The sequence below is a fragment of the Leptodactylus fuscus genome, chromosome 3 (genome assembly GCF_031893055.1).
Source record: "Leptodactylus fuscus isolate aLepFus1 chromosome 3, aLepFus1.hap2, whole genome shotgun sequence".
Classification (NCBI taxonomy): Eukaryota; Metazoa; Chordata; class Amphibia; order Anura; family Leptodactylidae; genus Leptodactylus; species Leptodactylus fuscus.
The window spans coordinates 225,363,442-225,388,736 of record NC_134267.1 but is presented as its reverse complement, the minus strand read 5'-3'; the positions used below and the strand labels follow the sequence as shown (position 1 = coordinate 225,388,736).

Genomic DNA, 25,295 nt, shown 5'->3' with positions numbered 1-25,295 from the left:
ATCTATCCATCCACCTATCTATCTATCTATCTATCTATCTATCTATCTATCTATCTATCTATCTATCTTCCTGAATATAAAGGACACAACATTGTTTCAGATGACATATGCCAAGGAAAGTACCACCTACCATAATGGTGGCAATAGAAAATCATGTAACATGGGATTACGTATAAAGACCCTGCAATAATCCAATATCATTCCACCAAATATGTCAGACTATCCAGCGCCCATGTGTGGTGCAGACTGGACCTACAGTACTATAGTATATTTTATAGGATACATAAGATCTGGTGTTATTTATTGTCTAGATATAATGCTAAGGAGTATGGCTGAATATTATTTTTGTTTCTTTACTAATTCTGTCTGACCAAGGTTGCCCGCCATCTATAAAGCAGTTGGGTCAGAGTAAAAAGTCGAGTAGTTAAAGTTGGTGGTTTGGCCTACTGACGACACAAGACTTGAGTGACATACCCCTTTAAATGGGTTGCTCATACTAGACCTTCCCAATAATATGGGAGCTGCATGAGATTCTGCATACAGGATGTCCACGCATCTCTTGAACATAGAAAGGTGTCCTTGATGGTTGTCACCCCATCTATAACGTCTCTGCCCCAATACGATGTATGGTCTGAGGCTGAAGCTTTTAACGAGTGGAAAACTCATTTGCTTACTGTGTGAGGTGGTCCTAGAGCTGATTTTCTGCCAGACCCCATAATGACATGTAATCATGATCAGTTTTTCTCAGAACGTCTTGCCGCCATCCATTCATCATCGAGAACCTGAATCTACGCCACGTTTCAGTAGGCCAATGCCAGGCTCAAAAAGGATTAGCACTATGAGCAACCGTGCCAGCTCTTCTCTACCCTGACATTTCCCCTTTAATAACAGGGTATAAATATAACTTCTTGGAAAAGAAAGAAAAAAAAAAACAAGCTGCCGACTCAAATGTTCCAAACGTCCATAACAAATCATCCAAGTTCTGACCCTCAGTCCTAGCGCTCTGTATCAGCCCGAGCTCCGTCGCAGGAAATAATCCACCAGGACGTCCTGCTTTATAGACCTCTACAACGTGCACTGTCTGCACTGGAAATTATTTTGCAAATGATTTTTGGCAGATAAGTCCTGTTGAGTTTGGCACACGTAGACTCCGGGGACGAAACGAATGAATAACTGGGGAAGATGTGTGAGCCCAGAGGTGGGCTGGAAATTCCTTGCGTCACCAAGTAGCAATTTAAAATAGATATCTGATTTCAGAGAAAATGACTATTTTGATAATATGGTTTAAAGCGAATGTCAAAAATCATAATTGTTGTGAAGGAACAGCAGTGAGGAAATCGGCACCACACATAAATCTTCACGTTGTGCAAGATGCCGTCCCAATTGTAATTTAGTGTGGTCTTGGCTCCCGGCGCTGCTCTAGATATGGGAGCGAGTCTGTGGTTGGACTGTGAATGGTACTTGACCATTAACACCACTGGATACTGGGAAGCTGCAACCACTCAGCTGCAAATTGTCATATTACAGCCTACTCTTTATTTCTGCAAAGTGAGATTTATAGTTTTCTTCAAAATAATATCGAAAATACCAATTCCTCCTTGGACAGCTAGAAAGCACATTTTCTCTCTCCATTCCTGCTGAGTGTGATGTAACATTTCGAATGTTTCGAACCAATCATATATCTTCCTCCCGGCTGCTCTCTCTCCCCTCCCACAGCATGAAAGCTCAGAGACACGAGAGAGAAACTGCAGCTGCATCTCCCTCCTTCCTGTCTTCCATTTACTGTATTGCTAAAGATGGATTTTTGGAGGGCTGAGGAATTTTCTAATAATGTACAGAGTGTGTGAAGACAGGAAGCTGGGAACTACTGTAAGGTGACAACTTTGGTGACACATCTTCAGCCTTAGGAGCTTCTGAGTAATAGTGACTCAGACCCCTTCCCCAATGCTGATAGCCATGGTCAGATCCTCTCGTTCATTAAAAAGACAGCCATTGATTCTTCTGAAAGTAAATTTGTAACAAACTATACATCTAATTATTATACACGGTGACATCGTCTCCAAAAGACCACCTCTCTGAGGAGACCACCTCCTTACTCCACTTTTTTGCGACTGGTTTCCATACTAGCCAACATCTGTGAGAAGACCACTACTTTTTTCATGCAAATTTTTGTTCGTCTAAAAGAGTCATTGTATAAAATAACTAAAAATAATCATTTTATTTTGAAGTTGGAGTCTGCAACTTTCTAACTGTAACCAAAATTTGTCCACACTCCACCTCTGACTCCACAGCTTTGACAGTGACTGCAGGGTGGTAAGTTCAGAAGGGGTTTTTTGGTCCAGAATTTGACATGGAGGCACTAGTCTGTATCTAGACATATTGTGTCATGGTAGGGATTGTATGGTGATGTGAACATCCTTCTCGGTGGCTTTATGATGGTGCTCAGTGGAGTTATGATGGTGCTATTGGTTGTTTCTTAGGATTGTACACACTGGTCATTGAAATGGTTTATTTATTATTGGAGATTTCCTTGTTAGGTATGAGTGTTCTTTGGTTATCGATCCCTATTATTGGATGTTATCATTGCAGATTCCTTTGTTGGGTGTGAGTGTTCTTTGGTTATCGATCCCTATTATTGGTTGTTATCATTGGAGATTTCTTTGTTGGGTGTGAGTGTTCTTTGGTTATCGATCTCTATTATCGTTTGTTATTATTGGAGATTTCTTTGTTGGGTGTGAGTGTTCTTTGGTTATCAATCCCTATTATTGTTTGTTATTATTGGAGATTTCTTTGTTGGGTATGAGTGTTCTTTGGTTATCGATCCCTATTATTGTTTGTTATTATTGGAGATTTCTTTGTTGGGTATGAGTGTTCTTTGGTTATCGATCCCTATTATTGGTTGTTATCATTGGAGATTTCTTTGTTGGGTATGAGTGTTCTTTGGTTATCGATCCCTATTATTGTTTGTTATTATTGGAGATTTCTTTGTTGGGTATGAGTGTTCTTTGGTTATCGATCCCTATTATTGTTTGTTATTATTGGAGATTTCTTTGTTGGGTATGAGTGTTCTTTGGTTATCGATCCCTATTATTGGTTGTTATCATTGGAGATTTCTTTGTTAGGTATGAGTGTTCTTTGGTTATCGATCCCTCTCGTGAGCTCATATAGGAAGCTGTTCATCAACATCTTAACCACAGGTTAAGATTGTTCATAGAGTGTTAGTCAGCTGTTAACCTATCGTATGTTCATTATAATCACCTATAATCGTAATTTACATTAGTATCATTGATATACCAAGTTATTTATGGGATCCACGCGGCATTTTCCGACCCGATGTTTGCTTGTTTTGACCCTTAGGAGGGAAACAGTTAACCTAAATCTCTGTACACGCGGGAAATCAGACGTGTTCTGGAGCACAGTTTGTCAATTAAACCACGTCGCACAGTTTCTTAGTACTGAAAACCTCAAAACCACCATGGAGAATTCGCCCAGAATCCATCACTGACGTTAGTGTCACAGCGGGCCAAAAAGTAAGATGAGGCGGCCAGGAGAGGGCACATAATTAAGGAAGTTGATCTGGGGGTTAGCGGAACTGGAGACTTTTCATAGGAGGGCACGTCGCCCTCAGTGGGCAGACCGCTGTGAAATCTCTTCTTGGCCAGGATATATATGATTGATAAAGCCAAGGAGCTGGAGAGTCATGAGATATTGTGGGTTAATATTATTTATTTTTGAAAGCAAAGACTTTTAATATCTTCCTTTAAAAAACTGGTCCAATTTTATTTCTTTATGAAAATATGAAATTGGCCCCTGAAATAAAAGACGCCTAGGGAATGTACATCAGATGACTGGTTAGTCATGTATGATAGAAGTGAAAGATACGGAATAGATGGGTAGATAGACAGACTGATAGACATACTGTTCCATATAGACACGTAGATACATTACGTAAATATGACCGTGCGGGCTGTCATGTAGTTGCTGTGATGATGGTGGGAAATACTGTTTTTCGTTTTGTTTGTTTTTTCTACTGTAATAAATTTTCTGTTTATTTCACAAATCTAATTCCAAGTCAAAATCCACCCCCTCTTGCCCCTTGTGAAGGAGCCCTTAAGTTGTCCGGGGTCAAGCTTTTTGTGCTCAGGATAGGTCATAAATACCTGACGTGGTGGTGGTGGTGGTGGTGGGGGGTTAGCTGGTCCTCGGACTGATCACCTGAATGGAGATCCTTCTAATGTTTGTCCTACACACTGAGTTTAGCTCTCTCCCACTTGGCTCCTCCTCTACAATCCCCTTTCCATAAGCTTCTATGGATACATTTAATCTGATACTTCAGTGGGCTCACAGTCTGTCTTGGGAGACCAGGACAGATTCAGCGGTGATTTCAAAGTGATTGAGTTTAGCAAGGAAATGGGAGGTGAAAGGAGCCTTATACGTAGAGAAAGATGCATTTTTCTCTGATAAAATATATTAAACATTTCTTATATTTGCTTGTGCTGTTGATTTTTAGAAAGTTTTTGAAAGGTTGGTGATCATTTCAAGAAAAATCCCAAGATTAAAGTGAATTGAAAAAAAAAGAAGACTCCTATCTATCTATCTATCTATCTATCTATCTATCTATCTATCTATTTATCTCCTATCTATCTATCTATCTATCTACTATCTATCTCCTATCTATCTATCTATCTATCTATCTATCTATCTATCTATCTATCTATTTATCTCCTATCTATCTATCTATCTATCTATCTATCTATCTATCTATCTACTATCTATCTCCTATCTATCTATCTATCTATCTCCTATCTATCTATCTATCTATCTATCTATCTATCTATCTATCTATCTATTTATCTCCTATCTATCTATCTATCTATCTACTATCTATCTCCTATCTATCTATCTATCTATCTATCTATCTATCTATCTATCTATTTATCTCCTATCTATCTATCTATCTATCTATCTATCTATCTATCTACTATCTATCTCCTATCTATCTATCTATCTATCTATCTATCTATCTATCTATCTCCTATCTATCTATCTATCTATCTATCTATCTATTTATCTCCTATCTATCAATCTAACTATCTATCTATCTATCTATCTATCTATCTATCTATCTATCTATCTCCTATCTATCTATCTGTCTATCTATCTATCTATCTATCTCCTATCTATCTGTCTATCTATCTATCTATCTCCTATCTATCTATCTATCTATCTATCTATCTATCTATCTATCTATCTCCTATCTATCTATCTATCATCTATCTATCTATCTATCTATCTATCTATCTCCTATCTATCTATCTATCTATCTATCTATCTATTGGGCTCACAATTTAAATTCCCTCTCAATGTGTTTTTGGAGTGTGGCAGATTGCCCACACAAACACATACAAACTCCATGCTGATGGAGTCCTTGGTTGGGTTGGAACCAGGACTCCACTGCAAGACAACGGTGCTAACCACTGAGCGACCAGACTGTATGTATTTTAGCTATGTAAAATATCATTATTAGATATGATTTTATCTTTGGTCCTTGTGAAGGCATTGGTGGTTGGATGGAAGGGACAGCTCTAGATTTACACCAAAACCTTAACCATTCAAAGAGGACCAAGACACTTGACAATGCAGACTGTTCACATATTGACCCTCAAAATCACATTCTTGAGTATACGTCACGAATATGGACAATTGGTCTCATCTCGTAAACCGTGTGGACCATTTATTGACCACAAGTGGTGCAGAATTTCTAAGTTGCAGGCTCCTTTATTGAAACATTTTCTATGTTCTTCTGGTGGGAGGTCGAGATCCTTCTTGCCTTGGGCTTCTAGGAAGGGGGTCCCGGCCATAACATTTTATTATCCCTTAGAAACTCCTTGTCTTCCAGCAGTCTCGGGAGCAGCCTGTAAAAGCTGCTGAGACATCGCCCCGGCCTAACCTAAAGCTTGTTCCTTGCGAAGCTCAGCGTGATTATGTGAGTGTTCCAGGCGATGGCATATTTAATGTGACAGGTGCTAATCTCACAGAGCATTCATCTTCATCCCGACCCGCACATTAATTACACACGTACAGGAATATTATTTTGTGTTTCCCCGAGGTGCAGGAGAAATACATGTGGACCACACAGGTTAAGCTCTGTTGAAAGCAATCAGGTCACATTGTCTGCACAATTATTTTAGTTGGACCGAAATTCTGCAGTTGAATTACTTTTGTGAAATCTCATTTGTGTGGTAAGAACATGGAAGCGGGCCTTCGCTGGGTTTTAAAAACAATTGCTAGCGTTAGGAACCCGGCCAGCTTACACATGTTCCTCAGGCTGCTGTTAGCAGCATTGTAGGTGACCATTCATCGTTCTGGTGGACTGCTGACATTAGCATATGTTTTAGCTGGATCAGACTCGCTGCTGGGCTGGTACGGTTGTTATTATAAAGCACGGGTCTTTTTTTGGCTACTGTGGAATTATAGGCTACAGCTCGAAGGTTGGCAGTTCGTGCTCGGATTAGTAACTTCATAATAACTTTTCATTTATGGGTTTGCTTGGGTTACAGTTACTAATGTTGGATGACTAATTCTTATGGAAAGCTATAAATGTCTTACCATAGCTATGTCATTATGGATGACCATAGACAACTCACCGAAAAAGAACCATGGAAGTACCATGGAAGATCCATGGATGACCATAGACAACTCACCAAAAAACAACCATGGAAGTACCATGGAAGACCATAAACTTCTTCATTGGAAATACCAGATCACCAGTAGCTCTGGTGGCTTCTACAGGTTTTTGGTGGTGTATTCGCGCTCGCTATGGATGGACATTCTCAAGCTGAAGTCCTCGTATAAGGACAATATTGACAGCCTAGTAACCAGGATCGCCTTTTTCCTGTGAACTGTATATTTCAGAAGTGCCTTGGTGATAAAGATCCGGTGTTGAGGAAGTGCACGATACGCCTTTTGTTATTTTTGTTCTTCTGGAGAACTATATCTTACTTAGATATGTTTTTTTTTGAACATTGGATGTAATTTTGCACTCAGTTCTTCTTTATTTAGTGGGATCTATTTAGGAGCCTTGTCATATTTTCTTCATATACATTATGTATGGGCATAACTTGCACTCGAGTAACAAAGTTTTTGGCCTGTATAGTCACAGAGTGTTGCTGGATAGGTCAACAAAACCCAACAGTTAAGTCCCACCCTGGACTGTCACAACCTGGATAAGGTCACATACTTCTGGGCAATTTTTTTGCAAGCCACCCCTGCTTCTGAGCTGGCACATTTGGGACAGTTGACAATTGTGGATAAGGCTCCCAACACAATTGATAGAAGGTTGTCTGCATAAGACAACCTCTGTAAATATAGTGCATATACGTAGATGTAATAGAGTGGTGGTCCCGAATCGCTACGTCACATGACTTGATATAACATCCACTTAGACCAGAGGTTTCCAAACTTTTTTTTCTCGTAGACCACTTTCAAAATTTTACTGGTTTTGGTGGACCCCCTGCTGCTACATTTCTACCATATTCCCAAAACTTGTCAAAAAATGTGAAGATTAGATCTACCGATGGAAATTTGCGTTGCGGGTGAGGCCCCTGGGGGTCCACCTGGACCACTTTGGGAATCACTGACTTAGACTTTTGTATGTAACATCCATCGGGCAATGCTGTTATCGACTACTATAGGTATGTGTCTTCCCAATGGAATTGAGATCATTACCCAGAGGACCGGACTTGATACTCCAAAGTGTTTTTAACTTTCAGACCCTAAATATACTGAACATATTTGTTCCTTATGTCTAAAAGAGTCCTCTGAAATCCACCAAAACCAACAGATTGATAATCAGGAAAAACTGGGAACCAGACTGTTTTAGCCCACATTTTTCACACGTTATGGCCACTGAATAAGTATTTATAGGGAACAGTAGATTGGATTCAGATGCATAGTGATAGGAAATAAAATAAAATTTAGGGCCCGTCCATCATTGTCTCCATCAGTATCGTAGTATCTCTCCATGGCATATTGTAGAAGAATACACCGCTCTTGGGGGCTGTGATATTTGTTTGGCCTGTAAGTCTTTAGTGTTTTTATTGCTTGTGCTGAGACCCTGCTTGATCTTTGTTTTGCACATTTCCTGTTTCCAAACCACAAGAGACCCTGCTGTCTCTTTATGACATTTCGGAGCCCCTCCTTGCTGTATGGCTTGCACCAGTGTGTGAGAAGGACCTATCACTCACACGCAGATGTTTATTGCAGAACAGCTTTATCTAACTTCCACCTCAAATATTGTGAGAAACACAGATGTAGCCGTCCACTGCCGCTCACAACGCCAGGAGCAACCGCAGCGTCTTATCTGTTTTTGCAAACGACATCGGTAATAAACATGGCTGATGTCTGAGTGACAGACTCCCTGATATTTTTTCTATTTTTTTTTTTCGAGAAAGTTTACGTGCAGATGGCAAAAGCGTAATACAAGAAAACATAAGATGCCTTAGAATGGTGAGACTTTGCTGCTTCACAATCCACAGAAGATTTTGAACCTAGAGCTTTTCCTGGGCACCCTCCATGGTGGGGTTCTTGAAGTTTTAGCTGGATGGAACGTCTCCAGAACTCAGTGTATCATCCCATCTCTAGAGACAGGTTAGGGTCACCTAAATCAAACGGTGTTTTCCTCTTGTGAATCGCTGCTTCCATTGCCAAGATATCGCTATTTTTACCAATATGCACATGAGCTCTTTGGAGCAACAAGAGTATTGTCGTTGCTCCAAAGAGGTAAGTGACAATGCTCCTGTTGCTCCATAGCACTCAATAACGTATTGACAAAAAAATCCAATATCTTGGCACTAGAAGCAGGATTCACAAGGAGAAAACACTGTAAGGCTAAGGTCCCATGATGCGGAAACGCAGCTTTTTTTGTTGCACATTTTATTGCGTTTTTTTTGAGCCAAAGTCAAGAGTGGATTGAGAAGAAGATAGAAGTGTAAGAGCTTCTTATATATTTCCCATTCCTTTTGTGGTCACTTCTGGCTTTGGCTCCAAAAAATGCAGCAAAATCTGCAACAAAAGAAGCTGCGTTTCTGCAACGTGGAGCCTCAGCCTAAGGGTAAATTCACACGGGATTTTTGGTCAGGATTTTGCGGTCGTATCCGCCTCAAAATTCTGACCAAAAAGACAGCTCCCATTGATATCAATGGGAGCCAGTCAGTTCTTTTTTCCTGGAGCCGTTTGTTCCGGCTCCCGGGAAAAGAAACGAGGTGCTCATTCTTCAGGCCATTTCGCCTCGCGATTCGGCCTGAAGACACTCCCTCCTCCCGACTAGGCCGAATCCGGAGCAGAGCGTGTGACCAGATGCCGGTGCACTGCTTCGGCATTCAGTCACGGCTGCCCGTTTTTTGGACCGGAACCTGAGGAAACTATCTCCATCAGTTCCTTATTATCAGTAGAAGGAACGGCCGTGGACTCCACTGATCAGCGCACAGTACTGAATCCATTCATTCGGTTGTATCTAGTACACCATCTCCTACTACAGATCATGGGAGTCTTTGGGGTAGGACCCAAGCTGATCTAATATCTGTGTCTAAGGAGAGACCATTCCTGCAAACACCCTTTAAATGGAGTCTGTCACCAGAACCCAGGATATCAGCTCCACAGATACATAGGTTAGGGATATCTGAATCAAACCGTGCTTTCCCTTGTGAATCCGTACATCCATTGCTGAAATATTGCTGTTTTTGTCAATAGGCAAATTAGTTTTTTGGAGCATTGAGGGCGTTGCTCCAAAAGTAAGCTGCAAATGGGGTCTTTAGAGCAGCGAGGGCTTTGCTCCAAAGGTAAGCAGCAACATCTCTGCACCTGACCTTGGAAGTAAAAGCAATGCCCTCATTGCTCCAAAGAACTACTTTGCAAATTGACAAAAACAGCAATATTTCAGAAATGGAGCCACTGACCCACGAGAGGAGAACACCATTTGATTTAGGAGACCCTAACCTATCTATCAGGGTGGCGCTCTGGTGATAGACTCCTTTTAATCTCTAAAGAGAATAACGACTGAGCTAATTGCAGTGAACGGTCAAATATTTATAGAATTTTTTTAATGGGGTTTAGTTGATGGACTCTTGGACATCCTTCCTCATGTGGTCCACTGTGAATTGGTCACAAGCACCAGGAGCCCAATCCTTTACCCATCACTTTTTGACCTGTTTATAATCTGATCCTGTGCCCAGCTATACACCTTACCGCTAAACACCCAATAAAAATACCCAAATAGTCTCAGACTGGGGCATACAAGTCACACCAGTATATCCAGTTACCTGGCGCTCCATGGAATTAAAAATAGCACAACAGTACAAGATGTAACCTCGCTATTTATTTTGGAAAGCTCAATGGAAGACTTGATACTATTGTCCTGTCTTCTTCCTCTAGGACTCAGGTGGTAATGTGGGTTGGGAACATGGCGTGATATTCTTTACTTGGCCGAGCCGGCTTTGAAATCTTTTCACAATAACAATGCCATCGTATATGTTTGGCTTTCCCCTGGCACACAAACACTTCGACTCTTATATTCTTTTATTAGTTTCACGGAGGAGTTTAGCAAGTGCCTATAGCCTGGGGACATAATGCAAAGATTTTTTTGTGTTCCACTTGGCCCAGTCACCTATGTTATGATAAACTACAAATCAGACATGTTACTGCTCCTATTCTTTAAAAAAAAACTAGAAGGGGGCATCCATGAGTAGTTAAATATCGGTTCCTAATGCTGGAACCCCCCAGTGATCAGCTTTAATCTGTGGTTGAACCTGGTAGTAAGTGTTCCATTTCTCAACACTGCCTCCGCAGGAAAAATGCAGCATTGCACAGTGTCCATTAAAATCAATGAACTTTGTAGGTAAAGCATGGACGTTCTGGGTCCTCCAGAGAGAGATATGATGTTTTAACCTATGACAATATATAATAATTTTTTCCCCCCATTCAATTTTTTTTTATTGATTCATTTGATTGGTATCTTTATAGATTGATCTATTTTTTTTATTTATTCTAACTGAATTCCGTAGAAATATTTTATTTCGTTAAAGCCCTTTATCTTTCATTATATGTTTTGAAGAATTGCTCGGTAACCCTGGCGCTTAGCCGCAACATCTTAAAAAGATTCCATCCCTGTCCTTGAAGAAAGCGAGAACAGACTCTTTTCACTCATGTAGACCTACTGGCCTGGGGCTTTTTCCTAAATCCATTATTAGAAGAACAGTACATGATGTATTACCTGGAAATTATTTATTACCGTATATACTCGAGTATAAGCCGAACCGAATATAAGCCGAGGCCCCTAATTTTACCACAAAAAACTGGGAAAACTTATTGACTCGAGTATAAGCCTAGGAGGGAAATGCAGCAGCTACTGGAAAATTTCAAAAACTAAAATGGTCGAAGTTTTTGGGTGCAGTAGTTGCTGGGGAAGGGGAGGGGGTGTTTTAGTTGTCTGTCTGCCCCTTCCCTGAGCTTGAGGACTGTTTTTTCTTCCCCCACTTGGAATTCAGTCTGGCTGAATATAGAGTATCTGCAGTGCCCCTATTAACCCCTTCCCCACGGAACAGGAGCACTGCAGCTCCCCTATATTCAGTAGACCGGGCACTGTCAGACACAGGGATACCTAATGTGTATGCGTTTCACAGTCATTTTCTACTTTTATATGTATTCTAGGGAAAGCAGGGATTTAGAACTTTTATTTATTTATTAAATCATCTTTTTTTTTTTTCTTTTTTTTTTTTGCACTATTTTATGGGAGGTTCTATACATTAATATTGTGGCTGGTCATAGACCCCCCCTCCTTAAAAAAATAAAAAAAATAAAAAATACATTTTCTTTTTGCTGACTTGAGTATAAGCCAAGGGGGGCTTTTTCTACACAAAAACTGGGTTGAAAAATTCGGCTTATACTCGAGTATATACGGTATATTTGTATTGGATAATTTGTAATATGGAGGTAACTTTAGGCTGTACATGTATTGAAGTAGAATGTAGTTTTTTTGGGGGGGCATCTAAAAAAAAAAAATTCCCAGGAATTTTTTATTTTTTGTATTTTTCCCAGCCAGGTGTTAACTATTTTATGTGGAAGGTTTGTTGCCGGCTATAGTAATAATAATTCTATTTCTATGATTTGCTGTTTCTAGGGCACAGACAGAAGCTTGATGACTCTAAGCCTAGTTTGTTCTCTGAGCGCCTCAGTGATTTAGGGCGCATTCCTCATCCCAGTATGAGAGTGGGTGTCCCAACTCAGAGTCCACGGCCCTCCCTGACCTCTGCATCGAGTCCTTTTAATCCACAAGGACAGAGTCAGATTGCAGGTAAGGGGCAGACATACTTTTTTGGTCATTTTATAGAGGTTACCATTGAGAATATAGAAAGATTTCTCAATGTTTACATACCGTTTATTGGTCTCGTCACTGGCCTTCGTTGTTATGTTGGTAGTCGTAGTGTTATAGGCGATCTTTGGGGGTTTTATAGTCCTTTCCTAACTATTCTTTCCATTCGACTCTGATATTTGTCCTTGTGTGGAAGGTATTTTAGGTAGACCACATTAGCAGTGATGCAATGGGGGGCTACATTACAAAATCCCATTGGCCACCATATTCTGGTGGCCAACTAAAGTGGTAGGCCTTAACAGAAGACGTGGTAGGCCTTAACAGTCTTCTGTCCTATGGAAAGGCTCCTGCTCCAGCCAGTTATCTTGCGGCCTGTTACAGTTATTAGGAGGAGGGGGACATGGCGGAGCAGCTGGGACACATAGAGAAGATTTTTTTGTAGATTTCTGTTTTAATTGAAATATGAGACAAAATAGGACCAGAAAATTGTGCGAGAATTTTTTAATATTTTTGTGATTTTCTGTGTTTAGTATACCTTTACCATCTTGGATAAGAGCTTGTAAGAGGTTAAGTTTATGGACAACCCCTCCATATTGTCATTATTTTAATTTACTAAACTGGATTGTGAAAAATATCACTTTTTTTTCTAATCTGTTATTATTTTATTTTATTATTTTATTTATTATTTTATTGTATGTTTTGTATTCTATTTTCTTTACATTATGATGGCGGCCATCTTAGCGGAGCGTCACCACTGCTCTATTAACAGCATTTAATCCTATGCTTTACAACAGTCTCAGCAACAGACTGGAACTGACCCATTGAGGTCTATAACAAAATTTTTATACATGGGGAAGGAGATTTGCTGTGACATCATCTATTACCAGTCGAGGTGTTATCTTCTATTGTAATATTATGTGTCTGCTCTGTTAGTGTACATGGTGTCACTGCTGCAAAGAAAAATCCTACAGATTTCACAAGCCTCTTTTACTAGGCTTAGTAGCTGGAGTGAAAATTGCAGGATTTAGTACTAAATATAGTTACATGGAAAATAAAAAAAAAATTTAAAAAATTTAAAATGTATGTTTATTATACAAACTTGGTTTAAAAAAATGGGTGATTTTCTGGAGACACATTCCCTATAAACAACTTCTCAACAGTCCATCGCTATTGTTTAGAATGGGAATTTGGCCCTGATCGTCAAGCCCCACATGGGAGTGCGAAAGGATGTCGCTAAAATAAAGAGGAAGCTCCTTAATGTGTACAAACACGAGTATAATATTAGAGTTGATTCCAATAGTATTCGAAACATAGTTTCGAATACCTCGCTCCCATAGGAATGAATGGAAGCGGCCGGACACCAAGGGGTTAAGCGCCGGCCACTTCCATTCAATCCTATGGAGCGAGGTATACGAAACTATAATTTCGAATACTATTCGCCCATCTCTATATTTACCATAGATTTTGACAGTAATTGAAAAGACGTCAGAAACATAAAACTCCTTCTAGAGGTAATAGTCATAAATGTGTCTCGGCGTAGGCGGCCATCGTACAGCGACTGATGGTGTTTTGTCTATTTTTAGCGGTGGTTTATGAGGTGTACAGTGGGAAAGTGGTTTGAGGTTATTTCTTTTTTGTTGCAGCCTTGTCAATACATATATGGCACTAATGCAGAGATGGACACATAACATGAAGTTTTTGTTATTTTTGTTATTTTGTGGTGTATATCATCTATCAATATTAGGGGGTTTTGTAATTTATTTTTTATTTTATGCTATATTTAATTTTTGTGTATAGATGTGTCTTGTGTGTACAATGATAAGAACAATGATATTAATACAATGATGTGAAGATATTCTATCTAGATGGGTTTGGACTCCAGAATCATTTTCTGTGATGGGTCCAGTGGCTCCTAGTCCTACACTGCCTGCAGAGCTGGGGTATTTTGGTCAGGATTTTGAGGCCGTATCCGCCGTTTGTTCCCGCTCCCGGAAAAAAAGAACGGACATGCTCATTCTTCAGGCGGAGTCGCCTTGTGAATCCACCTGAAGACACTCCCTCCTCCCGACTAGGCCCATTCATTGGGCCTAATCTGGAGCGGAGTGTGCGACTGGATGCCGGTATACTGCATTGGCATCCAGTTGCAGCTACCCGTATTTTGGTCTGGAACCTGAGGTGGCGTCCGCCTCTGGTTCCGGACCAAAAAACCCTGCCTAAGTCAATGTTCTCTCCATGTCATAGACAGATACAGAGGCTACCTAAGGCTAAAGCCCCACGGTGCGGAAACGCAGCTTTTTTTTGTTGCAGATTTTATTGCGGTTTTTTGAGCCAAAGCCAGGAGTGGATTAAGTATAAGGAAGACATGTAAGAGCGTCCTATATATCCTCCATTCCTTTTGTAGCCATTCTTGGCTTGGATTCAAAAAGCCGCAACAAAATCTGCAACAAAAAAAACGCCTTTCCGCACGGTGGGGCCTTAGCCTAAAGCGGTATGGCATCAAACAACACCTCCTATCTCAGCCTTTTGGACCCATGGGAGTTTGCCATGAGTTTCGATTGGATATAGGGATAAACTGCAGAGACACTTATAATATTAGAATATCCAATTTTGCATGGGACGTATTCCTAGAACAATGGCTATACAACGGGGTTGTGATATCGGGAAACTTGCTGCATTTTATACTGTACATCTTGGCTCAGTAGTTTGGTAAATTCGCTAGCTGTGTGGGGTTATGGCCGCCTTGGCTATTGGATTGGATTGCATGACCATTTTGTGACATGTCCCTACCACCAGAACATATGGGCACCGCTGGCAGCTGATGAGTTAATTTTTTTTTTTGCTAGCTCAAATTGTCAGCAGCAAAGATAAAAAGAACCTCAGATCGCTAGCATATGCAGCACACAAGCACGGGGCACTGAGCTTCAAAGTCACAAGTCAACTTATTTGGAACGAGATAACTTGCAGAGTTGATGTTTGAAGCTCCGTGAAACCCATTTGAGCTGCACACACAGGAAGGAGCCGTTTGCAGGCTCACCCAGGCCTCACTTGTGCAAGCGCCATGTACAGGAAGCTGAGATATACATGTGTCGCACAACTACAATGTAGGACGGTCACACAATGCACCTGCACAACAGCCATCATATTACCGGAATGTAAGCCGCCTTACTGACACTGAGCTCTCATTGTCATAGAGAAATAAAGAGTAGATTTACACCAAAACTATATACTATATATCAGGATCTGCACTGTACAATGCAGGCGATCAGCGTCAGTGTGCTAAAATAGGAATGGAGCAAAGAAAACTCTTATCTGCTACTCATATATATACTGTATATATCTAAGCTATCTCATATCTATTGTATTATACTTCTACTATCTATCTACAATGAAGAAATCAAAGACCGCACAAGTGATAATGTGAGCGCCAAACCTCAGGGTATAGGAATAAAGACAAATCAGATAAATCCACATTCCATTCTTGTCTATCTATCTATCTATCTATCTATCTATCTATCTATCTATCTATCTCCTATCTATCTATCTATCTATCTATCTATCTCCTATCTATCTCTTATCTATCTATCTATCTATCTATCTATCTATCATCTATCTATCTATCTATCTATCTATCTATCTATCTCTTATCTATCTATCTAACTATCTATCTATCTTCTATCTATCTATCTATCATCTATCTATCTATCTATCTATCTATCTATCTATCTATCTCCTATCTATCTATCTCCTATCTATCTCTTATCTATCTATCTATCTATCTATCTATCTATCTATCTATCTATCTATCTAACTATCTATCTATCTATCTATCTATCTATCTATCTATCTATCTATCTATCATCTATCTATCTATCTATCTATCTATCTATCTCCTATCTATCTCTTATCTATCTATCTATCTATCTATCTATCTATCATCTATCTATCTATCTATCTATCTATCTATCTCCTATCTATCTATCTATCTATCTATCTATCTATCTATCTATCTATCATCTAAATCAATTCCCATGCAATTTTGTTTCCCATTTATATTATATTTTAACATCAATAATACTAATTAAAGAAACATGCATTGAAATTCATTTAATCTAGCATCCAATAATTCATAATCTCTGATAATCCGCCACTTCTTTCCACTTGCAATATTGTATGGTACTTCATATCATCAAGAGCAGCCTGTTTGCCTGCTGGTTATTGCTGATCTCTTGCACAACCAGGGTTCTGGGTTGAGATTTTCGCCTCGGGCAGCATGTGCATGGAGCCTGGATGTTCTCCCTGTGTTTGTGTGGGTTTTCATCAGTTTCTCCAGTTTCCTCCCACACTCGAAAACCATCCTGACATTAGTTATAGAATTGAGAATATGAGATTGAGATAAAGATTTTAGACTAATGTGATGATGTATCCGTTCAGTACTAAAGTTCTCCCTTTACAAGCCATTTTTATGTCATATTCTATATTCCAAAATGTTTCAGAATTTGGCCCTTCCCAGGTTTATTTGCTGTGGGATACAAGGAATCCTCCTGTAATTTGTATCTTCACACCACCTTAAGGGGGACCTGCATGTTTTGGATCCAACATTGAAAGATTATCTTTTCTGAATGAGTGGCTGTCTAATTCATCCAAGACTTTTCCATGAGATTCTTGAAGTCCATACAGATTAATATTATTATTATGCAACTTGCCTTATTGTTTGTGCCAGTCCATCCCACTATTGCTGAATACAAGTTTCCTATGGTCCTGCTATTTCAGGGCAAGGAGGGCGAGGCCCGGCTGTACGCTTGGCAGTGACAACGTCTATGTAGTTTCCATAAGTCACATTGTTTGTTTTATTTTATTTTTATTTCTTCCAATTTTTTAACCAGAGGAAATCCAAACGACACAGTCGACTGCTCGGCCAATTTATGTAAAAGCTCCCTAAACCCGTCCAGCTCTTTATAGGACAGACTAATGAGGTCTGGTATAGTAATTGATCTAATAGCAGTTCCCCAAACAGCTACTGGACACACATAAAATCCAGGGAGGTCGGAGGATGGCCCAGGATGGCGTCCAACCTGTTTCCTATTTCTTGGACACTTGTTAATAGGATTAAGGGTAGTCTTCCTCTTGGAACAAGTTTTCCTTTGCTCCGAGTGCTTCTGGTTCATGTTGAAATTGGATAATGAAGCTTTCTGGCAGATCTTACGAGGCAGGCGTACCAATATTAGCTCCTAGTTCTATCAGCTTTTTCATGTGGTTTATCGAAAAACCAGACGATGTCAAGTCAATCGCCAAATCCTTTCTGAAAGTGAAATATTACGAGACGCCAACTCCCCCCGAGAGTATAAGGAATGATTGGTGTCCATGAGCACACGTCTCAAGAGGAAAATAACCCAAAAGTTGGTTCACCTGTACCACCAGGCTTGTTGTGGTTGCTGTAAACTCTCAGATTATCGTGACCTCAGCGTTAATCTCTAGGAATTGACGCTATTAAACGTCTCTGTGGTAACATTGAGGTCTCATGAAGGAAACCACAATTTTACCATGACTGTTACTTGAATAAAAAGTGACCTGTAGGCAAAGATGGATTAAGGTTTGCTCAGGAACCCCACTTAATCCCCCATTGCAGGTGGCCAGACATCTGCGTGGCCTTCTTATGGTGAACCAAGCCAGTGACTCCCTTAGACTTCTCTGTGGAGAACTTGACCCGACCATGGTTTGCTCCACAGCCCATTGAGAATAGTGTAATACTACATTTTTCCTGCGGAGGCACTGCAGAAAAATATAACACTTACAAACAGATTCTTGAACCTGTTGGTTGTCATCCGCTTGCTCTTTTGGACCTAATGTACAGATGTCGCCTTCTTCAACTTGAATCTTATAACTTGCTGCACCGTGATATCTCACAACAAAAGTCATTGAAAGCGATGGAAAAAAAAAAGTTGAGTTAAAGTGATTAGTAATGCATTAACAGTCATGTTATACTTGGCTGCATCTTTAGCTTGATACTTCTGGACATATCTATGTACTCCTATATACAAACAAGTACGATCTTTGAGTATAATAGAGGGATTCCCATTACGTGTTGTAAGTGGGTGTTATACATAATATGATGACTATTTCGGGAATAACATATCCATTTTTTTTGTCTTTTTAGACCCCAGGCAAGCACAGTCATCCCCTCCATGGTCCTACGACCAGTCCTATCCATCGTATCTGAGCCAGATGACCTCTCCATCCATTCATTCCACCACCCCGTTGTCCTCCAGCCGAGGTACAGGGCTTCCAGCTATCACCGATGTGCCTAGAAGGCTCTCAGGTATTGCTCGCTTTGTACATTGTATCCCTGTATTTATTTGGTTCAGTTTATCCTTCTAGAACTCATAGATGCCCAATATACAAACATTGCACAATGTTTTATGAACTTACTACGTTTTATAAGTCCAACAAATCTGTCTTGACACGTTGCTTTCCTTTCTATGCCACTGGGATGAGCTTGTGCCAATTTTTGTGACTTGTCCCATCTATCAGTTGCCAACCATGCCCATTTTCCATCCAATTTTAAAGAGTAGACTGAGCGGCATAAGAAAAATGTAACAAGTTGCAAAATTTGTGTACAAATAAGCCCAAAAAGTTATTTTCCCACTTTTTGACACCGGAATACTGGAGCGTAGAGCTTGATAAATTTCCCCACTCTTGAAACTTCCATTTGCCCCTATAGGCCATGTGGACATAAAGGCAGGGTGTTTAAGAAATATCTATGGGGAGTAAACAGAAAGTAATCCTAGTTGTGTTGGAGTGATAGGGATTACAATGGCACCACTTATCTTACGCTATGAAAATATTGGACACCGTTCACACGTTAAAGAGGCACATTGTTCAGTTATTACTTGACATCACTAATTGTTGTACATTGTTACACTGTTGCGTGGGTATTTGTCACACCCAAATCCTGCCCGCGTTCACAGGGATAATTGCAAATTGCTTTGGATCTAAAATCCTCAATGCAGGTCACTTTGCACTGGTTTTTGGCATTTTCTGGGAATCTCATTCACCTTGAAGCAACTGCACATTTTTTACCCACAATGAACAAACCCTACAGATTTTTTTTTATGGGTGAAAATCCGTACTATTCATCAGAATGGCGTTGTTTTGGCATCAAGCAGATGAATCATCATTCAGATGAAGGGGACATTTTTGCAATAAATTTATAGAAACACTCCATCAATGCAAACATTGTAAAGAAGTCAGCCCCTGTGTTATACAGAATGCAGCCCTGACGGTGCAACATGATGGCTTAGTGGTTAGCACTGCAGCCTTGCAGCGCGGGAGTCCTGAGTTTGAATCCCGCCAGTTTGTAAGTTTTCCCAGTGTTGGTGTGGATTTCCTCCCATTCTACAAAGACATACTGATAGGGAAAAAAAAAATTACATTGTGATCCCTATATGGGGTGCACAATCTACATTTAGAAAAAAATTAAAGAATGCTACCCCTGTACGTTCCATACAGCAGTTATGTGACCTCATCACGTCCCTACTTATATCCAAGAAACTTTAAAACCTCATAACCAGCCATATAACTTTAACTCTTCACATTCTATTACTTGCAAGGGCCTCCTCCATATCACCGCAACATCTCGTGAACTGAGCCCTAAGTTGCAATCCTCCAAAATTACAATTAAACCGATTATCAATCAATTCCGGGCCAACATGTCGTGTGGTCTCTCGTGACCCGAACCTCTCCACGTGTTGCTTCATGCCGATGAAACAGATTAAGTACACTTGCCTTGTCTGCTCGAGGAGTCTGCACCGTGACAGCCTTAAATCCCTCCCTTGATCCTCAGTAACAAATGCTGCCTCTCAGCGCCCCCAGCAGACCATAAATCACACGGACCTGACACTATAGCATTTTAAACTCGTCTTATCAAAAACCAGATTAAACACGCGGCTCCCCCCACAGCTTATTTTCTTGGAGATTAACTTTTCAGTATTCGATCAGAATTATAAATGACGCTCACGAAGTCTGATTCAGCGCACATGTTGTAGGAGCCGCCGCCTTTGTAGCAGGATTCCTCTACGTTATCCGATCGGACCGTGAGTGACAAGTGTTCGCCGATTACCCACTTGACCATCAGTCGCTTTTTTTGATACATTGTTACCTTCTTTCATAAGCAGAATTTTTGCTTTCAAAAGGCAGAGACAGCGAGGGGAGTCTTGTCGTCTGTCCTTGTTTTAAGGGTCTTATCTCAGGCTCTTAACCACATCTGAAGCTTCTTGCTCATTATGAATTTCATGGCAGCGGATTTACTGAAAGTGTTTCCATATGTTGCTTCCTAATATATCTCGTCCTTTTTTTTTTTTCCCTCTCTTTCTCCGAGCGGAATAGGAACGCACGCACGCTGGCTGGAAATGACTGCAGGATGTGACAGAGCAGTCACATGGCTACATTGGCACTGTGTGTGGGCTCGCTCCGAGCCGCCAGCTGCCCCAGGACTAGCTTTTGTAGTATAGTGGATCTAGTTTCAAAGTCAAAAATCCTCTCTCCCCCCCCCCTTCACTTTTTTTGCTTTGCCCAAGTTTTCATAGTTCGTAATCAATCTGTCAGGGAGCCCCGCTGATTTCCGCTTAATAAGCGTTGTCTTGTGTGGAGAAGAGACTGTCGTGAAGCAACAAGCTAAAAAAAAGAGATATTTTATGTGCTGGATTTATGTTGCATCCATGTTAATATTCTTGGTGTCATGTGTTACGACAGCATCCTCTACATCATCGAATACCCCCTCCATAAAAAGAGCAGCTGTGCAATATAAAGAGCGTCTCAATCCAAAATCTTACACTCCGCTACAGCAAAGGGAACGGTTGCACCCTTTAAAGGCGGCCTGCCACCTCCCAAATCACTTTTAAATAGCTTACAAGGTGTTGCAGGCAGCACCGCACCTCCCATGAGGCGACCTGAAGCGACCGCTTCAGGCGGCACTATGCCAGGGCTCCCAGGGGGGTGGGGGAGGCGGCATATTTGCTTACCTAAGCCAGTCTAGGACAAGCTGCCCTGGACTGGCTTAGTGTCACTGTCTCGGCAGCCCGGCACAGGAAGCGAGCGGTGGGTTGGGCTCAGGCAGAGAGCAGGTCCTCTCCCTGCCTGCTCTCTGCTTGCTAACACAGATCCGCCACGCCCCTTCGCTCTGCCCCCTCCTCCTGGGGGGGGGGGCGTGACTTTCTGTTGTCCGCCTCAGGCGGCAAAAAAGGTAGGTTCAATCCATGAAATGCATTACAAACAAACTTATACATGATTTCTAGCTGTATCTAAGAATGGTGAGGCTGGTACTTAGTAACAGAAGGCAAAGCTTGTGAGTGACAACATTGTATCACCACGCATTTGTTTCAGACTGCAAAGTGACTGTCAATGTATTCATGTTTAGTGCCCACAAGGACGTGTCCTCACTAGCTGGGGCACCAATTGTCCGGGTGGTCTCCTTCCTTTGCCACCCATCTCTGATTGAAAACTCAATCCTGAGCCAAGTCTCTAAACCAAATCTTGCGCCTGCGCCCATAGTGTGGGGCCTGGCGCATGCCGAGGATGCTGCCTAGAGAAGTCTTTACTGCGCATGTGCCAAGCTTAGCGCTTTGGCTTGGTTTACAAAGCCATGACATAGACTCAGAAGGGAGTTGTCAATCTGACCGGAAGCAGAGCTGGACTGCGAGGGCAGGGCCCAACCACTTGGACACACCTCTCGTGCACCAAACAGCTAATTTGCTTAAAATGAATAAAACATGAAAATTTGGACTGGCACTGTGAGACAACAAAGATATGTTTGTTATGTTAGTAATGGACCCTACAGCACCTTGTAAGTAGCTTAAAAGTGATTAGGGATGTGGTTAATTAATAAGGAGTCATTTGCCCTAATAAATTTTTTACTTGTATGATTGATTGCTAAGCAGCAGCTGATGAATTCTGAGGCTGATACTTAGTATCAGTTGGCAAAGCTTGTGACAACACTGTATCACTGTATAAGTATAGGTGCTAGTATGTATATACACAACACCAACATGGCATTTTCAGCCATGGTTGGAAGTTGTTGGGGACTAATAGCTGGGTTGTGGCTTGTGTATTGCTTTTAATGGTTGGAACTTTTTTGGGTAGAATGTTTTTGGTTTGTCTAGTAACTTAAAAGAGCCCCAATAATCAAATAAGAGCCATTATAGGCGGTGCAGAAGTAGCAGCTTCACCTACGTAGAGGTCACTGGGGGGAAAGTCCACCTATATGTGGTTCACGGAGGCCAGGAATCCATGTTCCGTCTTCCGATAGAAGGTTGGACGCTTGTCTCTTTGTGAGAACCTCATCTTGTGACTATGTGCAGTTGAAGTCATTTCATTAAACAAATATTTGATCAGAGAATGTCTGCAACTCTGTTCTTTCAACAATCTGGGGCTCCGATGTCACCGTGGGCTGCGTTTATCAACACACTATAAGCAAATAAAGCTTTATTAACCCTGGGCAAAACCATAAATATTATTCTGCGGCTGGGTAGAGCAAATAGTTTGAGAGGCTTCGCTTCCCTGTGTACAGATCGGGCTGACCTTTACAACAGCCATGTAATGTTTATCACAGAGAGGAGGAGATGTTCTTCCTTAGCTCGTGTCATGGAGGCTTGGATGAAATGGTCTTGTTACTCCAGAAAAGAGTTTGTTTATGGTGTTTGTAAATAACCATCATCTCCTATTTCCTGCTGGAAGATTGTAAACCTCCTTATCTGATTTCGTTTTCGGAGGGGAGGCCCGGTCGGTCGTCTGGTTTGCTAACAGCAGTATTGTCTGAGAATTCCATAGTTTTCACCAGTCAGGGTGGGTAAATATTTGACCCCATAAAAGGTGGCACAGACCTGGGCACCTACCCATGTAGGGATGGTAAATATTGGGTTTGATCCAATCTCAGAAAAATCACATTTTTGCAATATACGAGAGAGCCACATTAGTGATATTCACCTCGCCAATCCCCCACCATTCCTGTTCGGATGTTTTCCCTCTTGACACACAAAAAATGACTTCTTACACTACGCTCATGCCTGTGGACAATCCTCTTAAATAGCGGATTAAAAATCTATGATGGGGTTCGCTGGATTTCCACCCAAAAAATGACCATGGAGGACTTTTCTCTCCACATTGGGATGGGGGAATCCTCGAACAGAAAGGGAGTACTGCTGTGAATCCAACCTTAGCAAATTATGGCCTGAGATGGGTCAACACTTGGGCCAGTGATCGGCTGAGTGGTCATTTCCTGTGTCTCGAGATGGTCCGGGAAGGACGTAGAGGATGGCAGGAACCTGGGAAGAGTAGGAAGATATGGACTGGGGCAAATCAATGAAGGGGGCATCACTTCTTTTGTGCTTATGCCATTCTGACACCTGTTTAAAAAAATGCCCTGTATTTTGGGCAAATTTTATAGAACGGGTTCCCTGGTAAATAGCTGATCTCACTGTTGGATCCTTGGTTGATCAAGTGTTATCAATGTGGCAATTGCTCCAAAAAATTGCTTTTCCTACATGCATTATTACACTATTCCCACGGATGGGCATCCATATATTGTACAGGTACTTGCAGTCACTCATAGTGGGAGCTACCCTTTTCGAAAAGTAGTCTAGGAGCCTAAAGGCTTGTCCAGTTGACACAACCCAATATTCAATAGATGAACAAATGACACATTAAACAGGTTACTTGCACATACTGAATAGTGTAATTAAGCCTTCGTTCACATCTGCATTGGTATTCCGTTCGCATGAGGACCCCTCGAATGGACTACCGAACACAACTGCAAGTAGTGTGCCAGTGAAAGCACACGGATCCCCATAGACTATAATGGCATCCGTGTGCTTGCTGCCAGATCTCCGCAGGGATCATGCGGACAGGAAAGTAGTTCACCATCTACTTTCCCGTCCGCATGATTCATGTGGGCGGCACAGGGAAAGCGCACGGACTCCATTATAGTCTATGGGATCCGTGTTCTTTTACTGCAATTAGATTTGGTACTCCGTTCGGGGGTCCCCCAGATGAATATACTAATGCTGATGTGAACGAGGGGTAAAACTAAAAGTCTGATTAATGTGGTAGTAAAAGACATATATATGGTTCAGGTATTGCAAGTCTACTTGCCCCTTTCCATCCCTTAAAACCAGTCGTTTGGTTGAAGAGGCCGATGCCTGCCTGGTACTAGTCACATTCTGCCCCTTGGAATCACAGCCTGCCTTATTAATCAGATTTTTCTTCATTTCGGTTGAGAATTTTTAGCTTTGACCTACCTTAATATTTTGTTCCGAATCCCATAGTTGCAATACTATAATATAACGCAAGCCTACCCGAAAACGACTGCGTAATAAGCCGGCGAATTAATATTAAGGATCATTATATAATTATGTTGACAAGCTGACGTAACGTTTGCTTTACTTCAGCCATTGTAATTGAGAATGAAAGACCAAAGCTGCGCGAACCAGGGACACATTTGTTCTCCATCACTTCCCGAAAACCACATGATTTGGCTAGTAATTATTACATGAATGGCAAGTGACATTACCTGGCATAAGTGAACGTGTGTGGAGAACGGTCATGACATGGTTGTTAGGCCTCCGAATTCTGCAGACGACAACAGGTAAAAGGGTAACGGAGAAGAATTAGCTATTGAGAAGCAGACAGACCGAGCTGGAGCCGAGCCAAACCTGAGCCTTTAATGAGACTCCTGCAACAAACTAACTGGAAACACATGCCGTTTAATTGTTCCTCGTTTCTGACCGGCGCAATATATTTCGTAGTAAAGGGAAGGTGTTGTAGCTGCAGCTTGAATACTTCAGCGTTTAATTTACTTATTTATTGCCCTTTCAATTGACTTTTTGGGTTACAAGTGAGCGTGGAAAACACAAATATGTGCCATTTACATTTACTGGCT

General features: G+C 41.1%; 1 protein-coding gene across 2 annotated transcripts in view; it reads left to right on the top strand.

Annotated features, from left to right (window-relative positions):
- Window positions 1-25,295, top strand: part of RUNX2 (RUNX family transcription factor 2) — a 55,176-nt gene that overhangs the window by 28,039 nt on the left and 1,842 nt on the right. Inside the window, exons 4-5 of one of the 2 annotated variants that reach the window (XM_075269239.1) lie at window positions 12,176-12,349; window positions 18,522-18,683. In XM_075269239.1, coding sequence (XP_075125340.1) covers window positions 12,176-12,349; window positions 18,522-18,683 — 336 coding nt within the window. The remainder of the gene's footprint in view (window positions 1-12,175; window positions 12,350-18,521; window positions 18,684-25,295) is intronic. The other variant, XM_075269240.1, reaches the window with a different exon arrangement.